We start from the raw sequence: 16,684 nt of genomic DNA, 5'->3' as shown, positions 1-16,684 counted from the left end.
TCTGCCTATACTAGGGTGGCCTCTGACCCATCTCCAGAATACAGGGTATTCCCTTAGTGAGGGGGGGAGGGCGAGAACCACTGCCCACCTTGGCCAATCAGCAGTTAGGTGGCAGGGCCACTAGTTCAGCCAATCAGCAGCAAGGGGTGGGGCCACCACAAAAAGGCCACCTCCCTTCCTCCATGGCTTGGAACCCTGCTCCTCCTGGCTGTGCAGCACCCTAGCTCTAGGCACAGCCAACAGAATCACGAGGATAAATGACTGACATGTATTTCAACCAATGAACTGAAAAACAGTCCATTCCTCATTTAGAAACGGATGGGGGACAAAGGGTTTAAAAGCAGGACAGTGCGGTATGAACAGAACCAATGGCCACCCTAGTTTATAGACAAGAGTTACAGGAATGGACTCTGGCTCAAGATTTCTTTGCGTTTTTTCCTCCTTCCCCAATTAGGCTTCTATGGGCCAAACAAATAAGAAATACCTGTTTTAAAGGCAACATGGGTAAAAATCTTAATACAAATTCAGTAGATGGAAGTTTCACTTTTTAAACAGCCAAAAAAAAAAAAGTTGCACATAGATTCACTGTTATTACATTAAAATCAATAATATTACTTGGGCAGAACCATTTTCATCTCTGCAAGCTGGAACTTGAGTAATGGAAAGAAGCCTTAAGGTTTATGATTTATCATAATCTTTTATTCCTCTCTGTTGACTGAAATCGGTTTGTGAAAAAGTGCAAAATATTTTTTTTAAATCTTGTACAAAGAGAATTAGAAAGGTGTCTGGCTTTTGTTTTTCATTGCTGGTATCTCAGATAGATTGCTTGTTTAAAAACTGATGGGTACAAGTTATTTTCATAGGGTTTGTGCAGTTGGGAAGGGGTGGGAGAAGACCTCTCTCAACAGCTGCTGTGTTATTTCATTTTACAAAGAGGTGACTGGATACAGAGTTGAATGGTTTCTTTTCCTAAGGGTTTTCAGCATGGGGATGAGTTGTGTATGTGAACTACACACACACACACAGACCACAAGTACCTCGCAGAAATATGGATGAACTGCAAACTGGTCTACGGAGACCCTAACACCATAGTCTATAATGATTGTTGCCATCTGTTAAGCATACAAAGCTTTGCTTAGAAGATTAAGAATAAGAGACAAAGCCAGTGCCAAATGACATTAAGAAATCCATGCTGCTTAATGCTACAGGATGAAAGACAAAAATATGATACCTCCCCCCCAAAATAAAGACTCTTTAGGATACGTGGGCTGCAGATTCATAATTATTTTTGCCATGGATTATTTTGCAAACTGCAATCTAGGAGATATCTCCTCCTGTTTTGTATCGCTGTGCCACAGTGGAACAGATTTGCCTTCCAATTAATTATAAAATATTCAGCTCAGAATTGTCTGCAATTAACAGTGTAAGCAAAAAAAGAGGCGTAAAACAATTCCATTATTTAAAATAACATGGGCAAACAAATAAGGCAATACTAGCTGCCAAATTAATTTATAGATCACATTTCATTAAAAAGATGATGACTCATAGCTGAAATCATATTAGGAATAATGATTTTCTATACAGAGATGCCCATGAAACATTTCAATTATGAATGTGCAATGTCTGCAGAGTTCACCAGCTGTGATTTTATGAATAAATGGTACAATGTCTCACTATCCAACATACAGCTCAAGTAAAAAAAAAAATCAAAACCACACACAACACATGGAAATGAAACATCAGAAATACTTCATTGACATTGGAAAAGGCTTTTGGCTGGGTGAGGTGATAGAGAGTTGGAGTAATCTAAGCTGCTACAGAAGTTGATGTGGATCAAAAAGTCACCTATTCCAGAAGCTGTCATTCTTTGTTTTCTTAAAAACTAAGAGTGTCTCTACATAGTTCAATATTTAAAATGACCATTTAGTATTGGTAACACTAACTTGTACATTGGCGCGAGGTCTAGGAGGAGAGAGGCTGGGTGTGGGGGGATAGGGTGAGAATTCTTGAGAAGATGGTAGGAAGATGATAGGATTTTACTGTTTTTCCTAGAGGTAAAAAGTCCTGCACAATGAACCTGAACATTTGCAGACTGTTGCTGTGGGTCACAGAGAAGTCGCACACTATTCGTTGTGCAGGGGAACTCTGAAGAGTTGACAGAATTGTGTCAATCTTTAATAAATGTTGTCAGTTCAGTTAAAGACGCCAGATGCAAAATAAATTAACCTAACACTATCCCTTTCAAGTTATAGCTTTCCAAAATCTATTTGCTCTTATGTTAAATTTAATAGAAAAAACCTAGTGTAATTTTCCCAGATACAAGTTAAATCTTTACCATTAAAAACAATAAAAGTGTGACTTTATTTACCGAAGGGGGAATCTCAAGACAAATTCACAATGATTAAGAGGGGGAAAAAGAATCCTCTTTGACATATCTGTCACAGGGAATGTAGGATTTCCAGCTAGGATGAAATAACCAAAATTGAGGCATGCTGTCTAAGATTGAAAACAAATTCTTCCACCAAACTGAACTTGGAAATTTGAAAGAGAGAGAAGAAGAAAGGTAGAGAAGAATATTCAATGCTATAGTATCAGGATCTCTAGAAAACTAGAACACTAATTCAAAGGAAAATGTTTATTTTAAAACAGAAGTTAGAATAATAATGATTAAAAAAAAAAAAACCCTTCTAGAACTTGGCTGAGACCAAATCAAGAATGAGCATTCAGATTTGTCAGGGAACCCCTTTTCCATCTACACATACTAGCTCTTGCAAGATTTTTATTCCAAGTAACATGCACGTGGTCACAAGATAACTTTTTCTTGAACCATTTCCCCCTATACCCACATCTTGAACTGTGGAACATGGCCATGCAGTTTCAAAAATAAATGGGGTTCCATTTTGGAGATTCAAATCCAAGTGTCCCTACATTAAAAGGTACAGGTGTTCTGGATTACAGAGCATAACTTTGAATTCTCTTTGAACTAGTACAAAAACATAACGAAATAGGAAACAAATACTGGAAGTTAACAGGTTGCCAAAATGTGCCATTGATAGTTCTTTACATATTCCAAACATCTAATTAATCTTCACACCACCCTCTGCACAGCAGGCACGGATCACCACCTCTCGGTGGGGGGCAGAGAACTAAGGGACAGACTTCCATCCAAAAATGCAGCAGTGGCTGCACTTCTCTTCAAAATACAAAGTAGGGTGGGGGGCAGAGAAACTGCCCCTCTCTCTACCTTCTCTTATCCAACAGTTCACTGGTTAGAACAAGGGTTGTGACCTTTGAGCAGTGGTGTACAAAATTAATGGTGCCTGATCCAAGAGGGGCTTCCTCTTGTAAAAGGACACTGCCAATTTATCCCAACACCTATTTTGCCTGCTGCCACATGGTGCTTCTGGCTATGGGGGTGCCTTTTTATATCCGACTCACCATTCAATGCCACCAAATTGCCCTGGCACCAAATGCTGCTGCAGGCTCTCAATGCATTCGCAGATTGACTGATCACAAACAGGAAAAGACTACATCTCAGCATTCATGTTACCAGTATTCATTGTGGAATTCATAGCATGCAGCAACTGGGCACCAACAATATGAATGTTAAAAAAAAGAAGGAAAGGGAACAGGTCTGAAAGATAAAAGTTTCATAAAGTTCTCAGGCTCAAAAGACGCCTGAACAAGTGTTTTGTTATTGTTGGTGAAGAGCTGCATCATTTCAGTATCATGTTTTTTACAGATTAATCTTCACCACAACCAGCTTCTAAAAAGAAGATAAATGATTTTATAGTGGTGAGATGTTCCATACTATAAGCATAAAACCCGATGATGGATGCACTATCCAATTCTCTAGGACACTGCATTCATCACGGTGGTTTATGTACATAATAATGAACATATTTCTTAACTACGGTGTAGCATTTCAAATTGAATAATACATTTTTATTTTACTTCAAATAGTTGCAGAACACGGTATTTCATGAAAATGATAAAATATAGTCAAGCATGTCCTATATCAAAGATGGGAGCAATGCCAACGTTTTCTTCTAGTAAAGTTTCTTTCTTCTTTTAATATGGGTAGTGCTTTTTAACTTTTCTATTTTTTTTTAAACTAGGTAAAGTTTCACTCTATTAAAAAAATAGTCCAGATGAGCAATTATGGAAATTCAGAGTTCTAGAATAGAATGGTTTCATGCAAAAATATTGGCTATTTGACTCTATGTCACTTAACTTTCAGAAACTAATCTTGTAATAAAATGCTAGCAAAACAACATTCAGGTATGCACAGAAATTATGTTTTCTCATTGTACCAGCAGGAAAATCTGTCCAGATAAAAATCTCACATTTTGAAATTCTCTCTTGAAAAACTGAAGTATTGTATTGGAAAATCGTGACCATTTTTAAATTCCAAATGACCCACACAAATTTTCAATTTCAAACATTTTAATTGTGCAAAGCCATTGTGAACAGTTTCAGCTCCCAGTCCTGTAAAATGAAAGCTTGGGTTGGGGGGAGGGAAGGGAAATCAAACTTCTGGCAATAAGCTCTTTCCTACGATTTATTCCACTGACATCTGCAATAGGAAACGGGAGTTACATGAGTTGTTATTTCTACATATTTATTGCACAGGATTCATCGAGATTTTATGCTGGGCTGAAACACAAGGTCACTTCCTTGCCTATCTGAAAACAAAGGAATTAAAAAAGTATCGCATTTCCCGCAGAATCAAGATTTAGATTTTACACAGCATTTATTAAATTAATTTCCACTGGCAATTCAGGTGCACAGATTACTCACTATCTAGGCATTTTTATTATGATATAAAACCTTTTCTTCTAGCTTTTCAGTTGGTGTAGAACTGAATGTTCAGGGAATGATAAAAAGCATATCAAGTCAAAGCTAGTATCTTACATGGTAGAGCAATGCTACTGTACATAATTGCCTTCCCAAAACGCAAGGATAGCAGCAAGTTAAATGCTCACCCTGTGTCTAAAGTGTCCTAAACATTATCCAAAGGGTCACTTTGATGAGGATTGAAAACTACAGTTAATTAAAAAAAAAAACAACAAAACAACTCTTCTGGGTAGACCAGTAGGCTCAGACAAGCTTAGGCGACTGGACAACGCATGTATTTGTAGGTGCGGTACGAAAGAGGGAATAAACGTTTCTCTGTATCATTAATTTTTTTTAAAGTTCATCATAAGAAGGCTTTGATCTCTTTGGGCTGGTAGGTCCTAAAATATGACTACCACATCTTATTTTTTAAAACAATTATTAAACATGAGGGTGTTTCAGAAACTAACAGCAAAGTGGCTGCCCAAGCTATGTGTCTGTGACGAAGTGGGGAAACCACACAGCAAAGGGGAACATTGATGGCAGCATCATCTAATGCACCAATTATTCACAACCATGTAGAAAGGTGATGTGGTCCTGTAAATGACTACTGCACATAAAACTGTTTTATTTTGAAATTGCCATTAGTTTCTGAAACACCTCACATATATAGTGAATGCATTTGAAGACTGTCAGAGCTGAAAGCGAGTTAAAATGCTGGACACTTCGTGAAGCTGGAGAAGTGAGGTCTTGTCAAAGGGTGCCCATGAGAAGACAATTTTCCTACTACAGCTCTAAGATCACCAACAGAGCCTGCACGCATCCATCAATACAGTGTCTGAGCAGTCTCTCTGGGGCTTTTCTGACAGCTGTTTGATGCAATCAGAGCCAAGATCCCTCTGCTGGGCTGGGCTTGGATTCCCATTGTGTGACCTCTTCATAAAGAATCAATTATTGTTCTATTTTAAAGGTTTTCCATACATAAAAGCACTCATAGCATCATGTGTATTCAGCATCCTGCACTTCCAAATGGCAGCCGGGGCTCATGAACTAAAGCTCATTCAATAAGCTTTAGTTCAAGCGCCCCACCACCATTTTGAAGCCCGGAGATGCTGAATAGCAAGGCAGAGGCTGCTGGAGTGCATTAATCAGCATGCTCCAGCAGACTATTAATTGTGTTTGCTTTGACACATGCTAATTAGCACGCATCAAAGCAGACATCCAGTATGTGTATAGGTGCCCTAAGACCTTCTTTAGAGTTGTCATTGTGTTACACTGTTTTATACACAAAAAGTAGAGCAGGGTGGCAACAGAATTTTAGAGAAGTGATGTAATTCTCTAATAAAGTCTGTAGCACACTTCCAAAATCTTGCTAAGTGCATATATTATTCTATCAGTTTCTATGGGAATTTTTGTAAGGATATATTTATCTGGAGTTGAGCGGACCATTCATCTCCCTGTTTTAATGATTCTCTCTCTTCAAAACAGAGCATGAAACTTCATCTAAGTCCCAGAATGTCCCATGAAGTTTAAACAATGGGCAATGTGGTTCAGAAACACCACTGAACCCCTCTACTGGACCTCTCTCGGGCCTTTTCTTGATGAGACGTGCAGGAGTTGAGTGAACGTTAAGGTAGCACACTTCTCCAAAAGGATGGGGGCAGACTTTCTTGTGAGTGTTCAACGTCAGTTAACTGGCTTTTACAAAGGTTATTATTTATAACTCTTTTGTTCCACATAAAAGAGCTGATCACTATGCTGACATTATCACAAAACTGCGGAGCAATAAAGCAGACTGTATGCATTCTCAAAGCTATCTGCCCATGTCCTCTACAGGCCTGATTTATGGTTTAAACTTTTGGATTTACTAGGCCCTAAAATCTCTCTTCTGAAGTTCAAAACCATATTACCTGCAGCCTCTTTTAAAAACTCCCAAAAGTTTGATGTCTGGGTATGATGACGGCAAATGTGTCATTACTGAAAAGTTTTATTGCCTCCCTGTACACAGAATGAAACAAACACTTTTTGGCTGTGATTGCTACTACGGCAGGTGTCTGAAGACTAGACACAAAGCACTATGTACAGGCTTGTACGTGTACATGCAGACCTTTTCTACAATGCTGAGAACTGAAATCAGCTTGGCAAAAAAATAAAAATAAAAATAAAAAATCCAAGTGAAACACTGAACTCAGACACAAACACTCTATGGTGGGTTTATATTACAATTTATGGCTTTACCATTAACTTCTTTTCTAAGGAGATCCCAAGAACTAGTGATATACAGATATATATCACTAGTTCTTGGGATATATAATTTTTTTTTTAATAAAATAAAAGAAAATCCCCTTTTTGAAATAAGACAAGCAAATTATTAAATCCTATTTATAGTGAAGATTTCCATTTTGACCTTCCTTCTCCAACTGCCAAATTCACTTAATAGAAGCACATCAAACAGTCCAACACAAGCGTTGTCAGTACAGTACCTGGATGGGTAGCCAGCTGCACTGATGCGGATGGTCTCTAGCACACCACAGGCTCTTAGCTGCTGGACTGCTCTCTTTGGATCAAATCTGTAATTACAAGTTAGAAAGTTGATAAGCAGAGTGTTTTCCCCCATTCAGGACAAAAAATGAAAAGGATTCTAGCAGCAGCGTATCAGAAGGAACATGACAAAAATGTTCACACTGGCAACCTTTCCCAGACATCTAGATTTCGTTTCTGCTAGTACACACAGCATGTGCCAAATGAAATATAGTATCATTTACACTTGGAAATATGAATTTACTGTTTCCTAGAACTTCATAACCAGAAATCCTTTTGGAGAGTGGATTGACATCTGACCCATATAAAATTGCTAAATATTTTCAAAGAAAAGAGCTGGGTTGATGGTTAACAGATGATCAGACACCGCAAGGCAGGTCTTATCCATATCTATTTTCTCTCCAACTTTCAGTGTAACCATTAGTTAGTCTTGCCTTTCCATTTGATAACTTCCACAAATGTTCCTCATCTTTAGAGGTGCACTGCTATATCAGTCCATATCAGATCAGCACCAATAAAAGGAAAATTGACATCATCGACAAATCGGCTTTTTTTGGCTGGTGTAGCCAAATAAATGTCATTAATAAATGCCGCGTGCATGCACGGCCAGGAACGCAGTCTGACAGCTTGGAGAGCCACACGCGGGTGGTAAGTCTGGAGGGGTGGGGGAGGAGGAAGCGGCGCGGGTCCCAGCCGATATGACCGATTAAAAAATTGGCCGTTGGTAAAATCAGCCAAAAACATCTTTATCAGTGCATCCCTACTTGTCTTGTTTGCATATTTCTGAACTGATCTACTTTTAGAGTGCAACAGAGCTTTCCATTAAGAATACCCACTCAGTCAAGGGGCGTTCAACAAAACAGAATAATCGGATACGCAGCATTTCCATGAACCCTATCCTTCCTGTGTGTAAACCAACGCAAAGTTATAGACAAAGCTACCGAAGACAAACAGGACAAGCTGCTTTTCTGCACAGTCAAAAACCCCATTGATCTAAGCATCTTAATGTGGTACATTTTATAACAGCATCATAGTTATTTGTGTCTATAAAAGGGCAACACCACACTTCGGGAAAGATAATGTTTGATTGAATAGGGAAAAAACCCTGCACATCCCATATGTTCAGCACTATTAAAAATCTAAGATCAGAATAGTGATCACTTTCTATTTAACTAGCTTTGGAGACCAGTGAGTTTAATGTTGACATAAGCACCTAATCTTATGCCATCCTGAGCATGCAAAGATACTAGATTCTCTGCTAACTCTCATCTGACACTTGATTTTAGTTGAGTTGCATTGGGGTAAAACTGGTGCAGTGCAGTAGAGAACGAGGCTTATAATGGAAATAAGTGCCACATTTTGACCTGGGGAGGTACTCCAATACCATGATGATGAGCAGCTTTATCAAACCCTACGGAGACATGAAAAGATGCTTCTGTTGTAGTAGTTGATAAGGCAGTAAGGAGACAATACTCATGTTCTTATGCATATGTTCGGATTCTGAATGCCCCTAATGAATGCAGATCAAGAATTCATGAATAATTTTTAAATAAGATTCCACGGTGTGAAACTTGCATAAGAAATATGCTGAAGCTACTTTCTGCATTTTTAAAAACTCATCAGTTCTGTCGTGTCTGCAGCAAGCTATCCATTACAACACCAAGAACAAAAATGCAAGAAAGAACAGAGAGACAGCTTGTCACTCGCTCCAAGCAGGAATCCAACAGGGGTGAGTTGTAATAGTCATAATAAATAACAGTAACAGCATTACACTGATATAGCAGCTTTTATGCAGGAGGATCCCCAAGTAATTTGCGCTGAATCTATAGGGATTTCTCTGAATTGTAGCCATCTCCTCTAAACAATAGCCACCTGCGGAAGAGGAGGGGAGCAGAAGGGAATGGGGTGCATGGGGAAATAATCACTCTACCCCAACAACACTTCTCAGTACAGAAAGAGATGAAGAACCTCTCCAGCTGAAACCGTATAGGAAATCTAGGGATGATAGGTTGTATCTGCTTTGGCCAAGTCACTTGTGTTAATTCCCTTTTCTGCAGTTAAGTGTTACAGTGTTCATGATACCCAAGGGTGCTTGCATATGTGACAATGCCACAATGTACACGTGACAAATTCCTCCTGAATTAAGGCTCATACAGTTCTGACTTGCCACTTCTCAACCTTTTTTTAAAGTGACTACAGGGACAACACCTGTGTAAACTGGCAGCAGCAAGGCTTGGGTGGATTAGGACGCCTGAATCTTCAATCCCAGACAAATTAAGTAAAGCCCAAGGAGGTTCAGGAAGGTATGGGAGATCAGCCTCTTGCAAGCGAATGGTGACAATAACAAGCCCAAGATGGTACTTTTTGGCTGCAGCATCAACCAGTTCGACCCAGAGTATTTGTCTGTTTCCCACTATTTTCAAGTTCTTGCAAAGACACTATGATGTACATACCAAGTACACAGACACCTGCCCTGAAAATGAGATTCACAGGCACATCAGGCCAGAAGAACAATTCTTGGACCTATTTTGGGTTGACAGTTGTTTCTGAAAGCCTGACTTTTGATAACCTTACCACTTTGCAGTCAGGAAGCATCACGTCAAACATTGAAGCCATTCTGGGACCAAGCTCGAATAGACTAACAATTACAGGCAAGAACCAAGTCACCTTTTCTTGCCCACAATTTACAGTTGAGGTTTTGTACCTGTAGGCCTAGGCTAGACTAGACTACAATTATTTAGACTAAGGACACAGTGTAATAAAAGGGAATAATCAATTGTACCTGAAATTGCTGGGCAGAATGAGAAGGGGGAGGGAAAACTGGACTTAAAAACCTGAAGGTGAAAACATTAAGACTCAGTTAAAGCTAAGCTGAAATCTGAGCCAACTGGACCAATGCAGTCTTATGACTCCTTGGATGAAAAGCTCAAAATACATCTATTCTGCTTCTGCTATTTAGAGTTAGCAAACCCCTCTGTGCACCTCACCTAAAACAAAATCAAATAAATGCACTTTAAAATGCAAGATTTTTAGTTAATTTTTGCTATATTATAGCTCAGCAAGACAGCACATCCTTGAAACTTTTAGGTACCTGACTTGTAACTACAAAAATTATTCAAAGCAGGTAAAATTACCTGATCAGAATTTGCAGACATAGGGACAGGTATGTAGTCTGCAATTACAAACTGACTCCCAGATTTAAAAGTGTGTCTAAGTATCAGTTTGTTAAAAAAGTGGATGTATGGATTTGAAGATAACCTCATGAAATACAAACACTTTCTCTTGTCATTGGGATATTGCAGAAGACAATGAATTTATTCATAGTTCCTTTGCCTTGCATGATCTTAACATCCCAGGCTGAACCACAGATCAAGCGTGCCTTCAATCATAGCCTATACTGGACACAACATGCTTAAAAGCAATGAAGAACCCTCTATATTAATGATAGAACCTCCATTAACTTAGAACAAAATAAATTCTTCCAAGAGGTAGTACAAGACTGCTAATTAATTCTGTATAATCATTTGAACATCATACTTACAGTACACACTACATTACTGCTAAGGGAGGTCAGGGCCATCTCTTTATGAAATGATTACAGAGAGCTTTCAAAATGTGAGGTCAAATATTATTGTGTCAGAGCCTTGCAATTATGGTAGAACATGCATGTGGCTGATTTATTAGCCAGTACTTAATGAATAAACTATCCACAAAGCCCCTAGCATTCTCATTAATATTCTACCAGAGGGAAGAAATATGAGAAACAAGGAGAATTCTTTCTTCTATTTGCTTCGACAGCTAGAGGAGATTTTACTGACAGGTCTCATTCTGCCATTGTAATTAGAGATGAAAGTTATATTAGGGAGTGGAGACCCATCTCTCAATCAATGAGGAAATTATCACTTACCTGAAATCATCCTGCAAACAAAATAGGCAATTGGTACAGTCTATGATAAGAGTTTGGGGCAGTCCCTACCTTCCATGTCCCTCACTCTTGTAAGCACACCCTGCATTTTTAAAGCAAGTCACAAAATAATTTCCAAGCATCCTAATGTTCCAGTAATGTGCAGAAGTATAACCCCTCCCCAACCCCCTGCCTCCCACCCCAAGAGGATTCCAGCAAACTAGAATGGATGTTAATCTTTTATGGACCTATCAGTTTCTGAACAGCCTCAATGTCTATGGAGGTCACTGGGGCTGGAAGGAATTCATCACCTAAATACTTCATATACTTCTAAACAGTTTTGTAAAAGGCCCTATGGCTTCAAGATAAACAAAACTCCAGGTATCTGCTTTCATATTGTAAGGTCTGAGAGTCTCTAAAAGAGGCAGCAGCTAAAGATGGTGGCTTTTTCACAGAATGATAGAAAATTAAGGTTGGAAGGGACCCCAGGAGGTCATCTAGTCCAACCCCTGAAAAGCACACTTACTTAAAGGGGAGTTTCTCATCATTTGGCTTGATGCAGCGCACATAGTGTGGAGTGGTGGCATTCAGCGTTTCCATGAGCAAATGCAAGGAGTTACGGAACTGAAAGAGACAAGAGAGAGACCATCATGCTATGAGCCGGCCCCGCACATCAGATCCAGACCACAGGGCTTCTTGCTGGCCAGACCGTCCACCTCCAGCAGCACGGCAGTGGCTTGTCATTGCAGCTGCTGGAACGCCACACCTCTTTTCCTCCGCTGCTGATTTGAGTAGCCACAGTGAGTTAAGACCTCAAATTTGGCAGCAGGCAAGGGGATGCTGGGATAAGGGGAAGTAGCATTCACTGTCTGGGTTCCAGAGCTGCACCAATGCAGCAGCGCTGGCAGCCATGCTGACAACCGCATGGTGGGTGGCAATTTAACTCCTTGTGGGCCACACCTGGCCAGTGGGCTATCCATTGGACAGCCCAGCTCCATCAAAGACCCACCCCCCCCACACACACACACACACACACACACACACACACAAATAGATGTAAGCAACAAACAGAAGCCTGGATCAGCCTGTGGAGCTGAAACACAATATGATGCTTCATCAGCCCAGCTGGTACTGTATTACTTTGTGCTCTACACAATACATGGATGGACTCAAGCAGCACAATGTGGTACTGTAGTGTAATGCCAAGGGAATATTTTGTACTGTTTCAGGCATCGTTCTTTCAACCACGAGATTCAAGCAGGGTCCCTCATATCAATCTTCAGTAGCTCTAGAGAAAGCTGAGAAGCATCCCTGAACCTTTGGAGACAGAATGCTTAGTCACAAGGATGTGTCCCAAGCTGACCACCTTCAGTGCCTTAATCCTTGCTAATCAATCATGACTACTGAAGTTGACCTAATTTTTTTTTTTTTAACCCATACTCTCTAAGCTTTGGGAACCCCAAATGCTGTACCCAGATTGCTCCTGGCACTCCAGTAAGCAGGGCCACGCTACTATCTCCCTCATCTTCCATTCTCAGTAAAGTCTGCTCAAGCTCCGCCTCAGATTTTAAATAAAAAAAAAAGACATCTCCTGGATCATGACAATTCTCAGTTTGGACTCAAATGCACCCTACCTCTCTGAGCTCACACCCATCTCTCCCCCCACCTGCTCTTTTTCTGTTCTGTTTTTGCTTCCTCAGCATCGCAGTCCCTTGACTCTGGAATCTATTTTGCATTGCTCCACCTCAAACGCTTCTCATCTCTTCTTCCCGTTCCTGTTTCTCCCTATCAGTACACTTGAACCCCTGCTTTACTTGTGGCATGTTTCTGGTGTTTTGGGGCAATGTGCTTTGTAGCTCAGTGAGTGTTGTTTGTACAGTTTTACAAATAGGTTAGACAAGCACTTGTATGGGATGGTTTGGATAGGGATGTTAATGCCTGAAGCAGGGGGCTTGACTAAATGACCCTGTGAGGTCCCTTCTGGTGCTACTTTTCTAGATTCTATCCATACTTTCTCTTGCTCAAAAAAATATTTCATACTCAGATGTAGGGAATACATTATAAGTAAAAAGTATGTTGATGCATCAAAATGCAACATCGTGACCACATACACGTGACCCAGCTTGGGTGCTGGAAACAGGATGGCCAAATAAGTGAAATTCTCCATCTGGACTGGGATAGACAAATTTTATTATGATATTTCCATGTCAACTGCAGTCATATTATATTTTGTTATTCGGTTTACCACATTAACTTGTGCACAGAAAATGAAGGGTTAAAATGCCCAGACTGGCTACACCTAGGATAAAACCAGCATTAGCAGAGCCTTGAGAATGGCTTTATTGACACAGAGATGCTTGATGGCTCAAGAGGTGTCCAGAGGAAATGTGCATGACAACGGGAGACCAGGCTGGAAACAAGCAGCCTGGCAGCTCCTGCCCAGAAGAGCCAGGTGACTGAAACAAATGGAGGGCATCTCTGGGGGTGCTCAAGGCTGTGGGCTGGATTGGGAAGGGAGGGACTGCTTACACCCTTTGGAAGGGACTGACGATGAGGCCTTTGCCCCAGTTGCCTTTACTGAAGAGACTGTCTACTGTGCTGTTTGCAACTGTGGGTTGTACTGGGTCATCCAAAGAGGACATGAAGTCCCTCTTCTCAGGACTGAAACTAGGTGCTCGCTCCTGGGGTCAGGGCCACAGAGAGCCAGGGAGGGTGAGCAACTGAAAGGCTGGGGGGTCTTGGGAGTGAGAAGGAGACTTGTTCTACAAGTCAAGCTTGGGCTGGCTTAATAGCTAAGGATGGATGTGGCTGCTCCGTGTATTGTGGGCGTTAAGCTAGTTCTTTTTTAATGCTGCGGAAGAAACAGAGCAGGAAAGCTGCTAAGTAAAACACAAGTCAGAATCCTAATTCAGGAAAGACTTTACCTGATGTCCCACGGTTTTCTTGTGCTCTTTATTGGCAGCTTTCACAGCGGGTCTGGCAGAACGAATACTGATTTTGGAGGAGGTTCCCTTTCCAGCAGGAGGAGCAGGCATGGAATCCTTTTCATCATGAAATAAGTCTGCTACCATCTGATACTGGAAGGAAGGCAGGGAAACCATTAGCATCTATATCACCACTGTCACACAATTTACTGGAGCAACTACACTGGGGCCATCCTAGAGTTAGACAATTTGCTGACATTCTCTATCCAATAGTCTAGAACTGGACCCAAATCAGCAAAGAAGAAATAATCAGAGGAACACCCAAAGGAAGTTACTACAGGTTTCTCCCGCTTTATGCGGATTCTGTATGTGCGAATTATGCGATGACCCTTTTTATACTAAAAATTCATTATATGTGCAGTTAATTCACACTTATGTGATCTGTATGGTGGAAACCTGTAGTCAGCTGCTCTGTGTGGTGCACTGTAGGAGTAATGAGCACCAAAATATCATCTCCTGTGCAGGTCTGCACTCCTTGCTCATTGTCTGCGATGCTTGTTTCTGTAGTTGTCATCCCCATTATGACAGTGCCCTGTGCTTGTGTGTACTGTCCACTGTTGGAAAGTACCAAAATGTTCTTGTACAAATGGTAGAAGTGGGCCCGGGGGGGGGGGGGGTGGGGGTGTCAGTACAGTTGAGGTCCTGGAACATATCCCTATTTGTTACATTGTAAAGTGGGTTCCCTTTATGCGAATCAGAGTTATGCACCGTTTTCCAAGAGCATGTGTACAGCATAAAGCAAAGGAAACCTGTACGTTCAAAGACTAAACCTAGGGGCAGGCAGTTTTAAAGCATCTTTAAAAGGATAAGAGAAATGTGCTGCCTGCAAGCATGCATCAGCTTTTCTAGTTTAACTCTTACATGTGTCTGCTGCTATACTGATAGCAAGTTAACTGTAATAACTTTAACATGAAATAAAAACTTAGGTTGACATGGGAGCCAACAGATAGAATCGGTGATTTTGGAATAGCCTATACTGGAAAACTATAATATGAAATGTATAAAAATAATATGAAATAATGCCAGTATAATTGCTAGGTTTGTCCATACCTTAAATAAGAAAAGCGTCATAAGTATATGAACAGTGTCTATAAAAGCTATTAGGTATTTATCATGTAGGCTGCATGATTATGAAATGAGAGCCTTATACAAAAAAAGTAAGTCTTCTGGAAGGAAGTTCTCGCCGAACAACTGCAGCTTCTCAGAAACACTATTCAAAGAACTGAGATCAGTCAGAGAAGAACAATGCTTTAGTCCACATTACCAGCCTCAATTGGTTTCTTACAGTGCAGCCACCTTGGAGACAAATCCCAGTCATCAATATCTGAGTAATTCATCCAGCTCTGCATTGTATTAAACTTGCTCCACATTTTGTTCTCGGAGGGAATGGGAAAATTCTACTTCTGCTTAAAATGGCACAAGAACATCACGGACTATTATTCCCTTCTGTTCCCTCAAGAAAGTCATTCAGCTCTCTGCAGCAAGAAACAGGGCCAGAATTGCGTTCAGACACTGAGTGTCACACACCATATTGGCTGCCTTACAAAAGGCAAGCTTGATGTTTGGAGATGGACAGTACCGCATTTGTTCTGGGATTCAAAAGCCCACCTTGCATTTCAGAATGAGCCGAGCAAGCTGGCATCACACCCACAATTTCCTCAGTCTCACACTTGTGGCAGAAAATAAAAAAGGCAGGCCAAAGCCATTGCTCTGCAAGAGCAAAGAGTAAAAGACTTAGAAAACCAGTTAAGATATATTTTTTTTTTTTTTAAAAAGGGACAGCATCTTCAAATCTAGATGAGAAGAAACGAATTGGTACAGGGTAAAGCAAGGGTGCATGTCTGCCTGTTCCCCAGAGGTGTAAAAATTCCCACATGTCACTAAAGACAGTCATTGGCACTGCTATTCCCATACCCCCAAAGGATTGGTGAGTGAAGGGAGACCATGCAGAGTCTTGTGCTGCACATAACATGCCCATCAGAAGTAAGCTTAGGAAAAGGTGGCAGGCTGCACAATCCATGTGCTTTCTTGCAACGCCCCTCCACACACACACGCACACACACTTCTGAAAGCATGTTGGGACCCTTTAGAAACACGGGTTTAACTCTGGCTCAGTATTTCCTTTCAAGTTGCACAGGTAGGATCAGGGGAAGGATTCTCACTATCTGAGAGATGTCAAGAAAATGGTCTCTCTCAAGCCTCAAACCCTGGATCACAGGACTGTCAACCTGATGTTCATCTAATTTAGTATTTCCTCTTTTTTCCTTTATGCCTTAGACTATGGTAACTTATTTAGATTATCTTTTAAAAAAAAAAAAATCTTTGAATCTTTTTTTCCATGATTCACACCATGTTGGTCAGACTGGCAGACTTCTCTTTACCTATAGTCCTTGACACAGGACAATCACTCCTAAGAAGC

General features: G+C 40.6%; 1 protein-coding gene across 1 annotated transcript in view; it reads right to left on the bottom strand.

The window, feature by feature from the left end:
- The window catches only part of MYO5B (myosin VB), a 404,810-nt gene that overhangs the window by 110,890 nt on the left and 277,236 nt on the right, over positions 1–16,684 (bottom strand). Inside the window, exons 15-17 of the mRNA XM_014593958.3 lie at positions 14,206–14,358; positions 11,808–11,905; positions 7,320–7,406 (exon numbers count right to left, since the gene is read on the bottom strand). Of these exons, the coding sequence (XP_014449444.1) occupies positions 7,320–7,406; positions 11,808–11,905; positions 14,206–14,358 (338 nt within the window). The remainder of the gene's footprint in view (positions 1–7,319; positions 7,407–11,807; positions 11,906–14,205; positions 14,359–16,684) is intronic.

Source organism: Alligator mississippiensis, chromosome 3 (assembly GCF_030867095.1).
Source record: "Alligator mississippiensis isolate rAllMis1 chromosome 3, rAllMis1, whole genome shotgun sequence".
Taxonomy (NCBI): Eukaryota; Metazoa; Chordata; order Crocodylia; family Alligatoridae; genus Alligator; species Alligator mississippiensis.
Note: the sequence above shows the minus strand (reverse complement) of the source record. Positions and strands in the feature narration are given on the sequence as shown.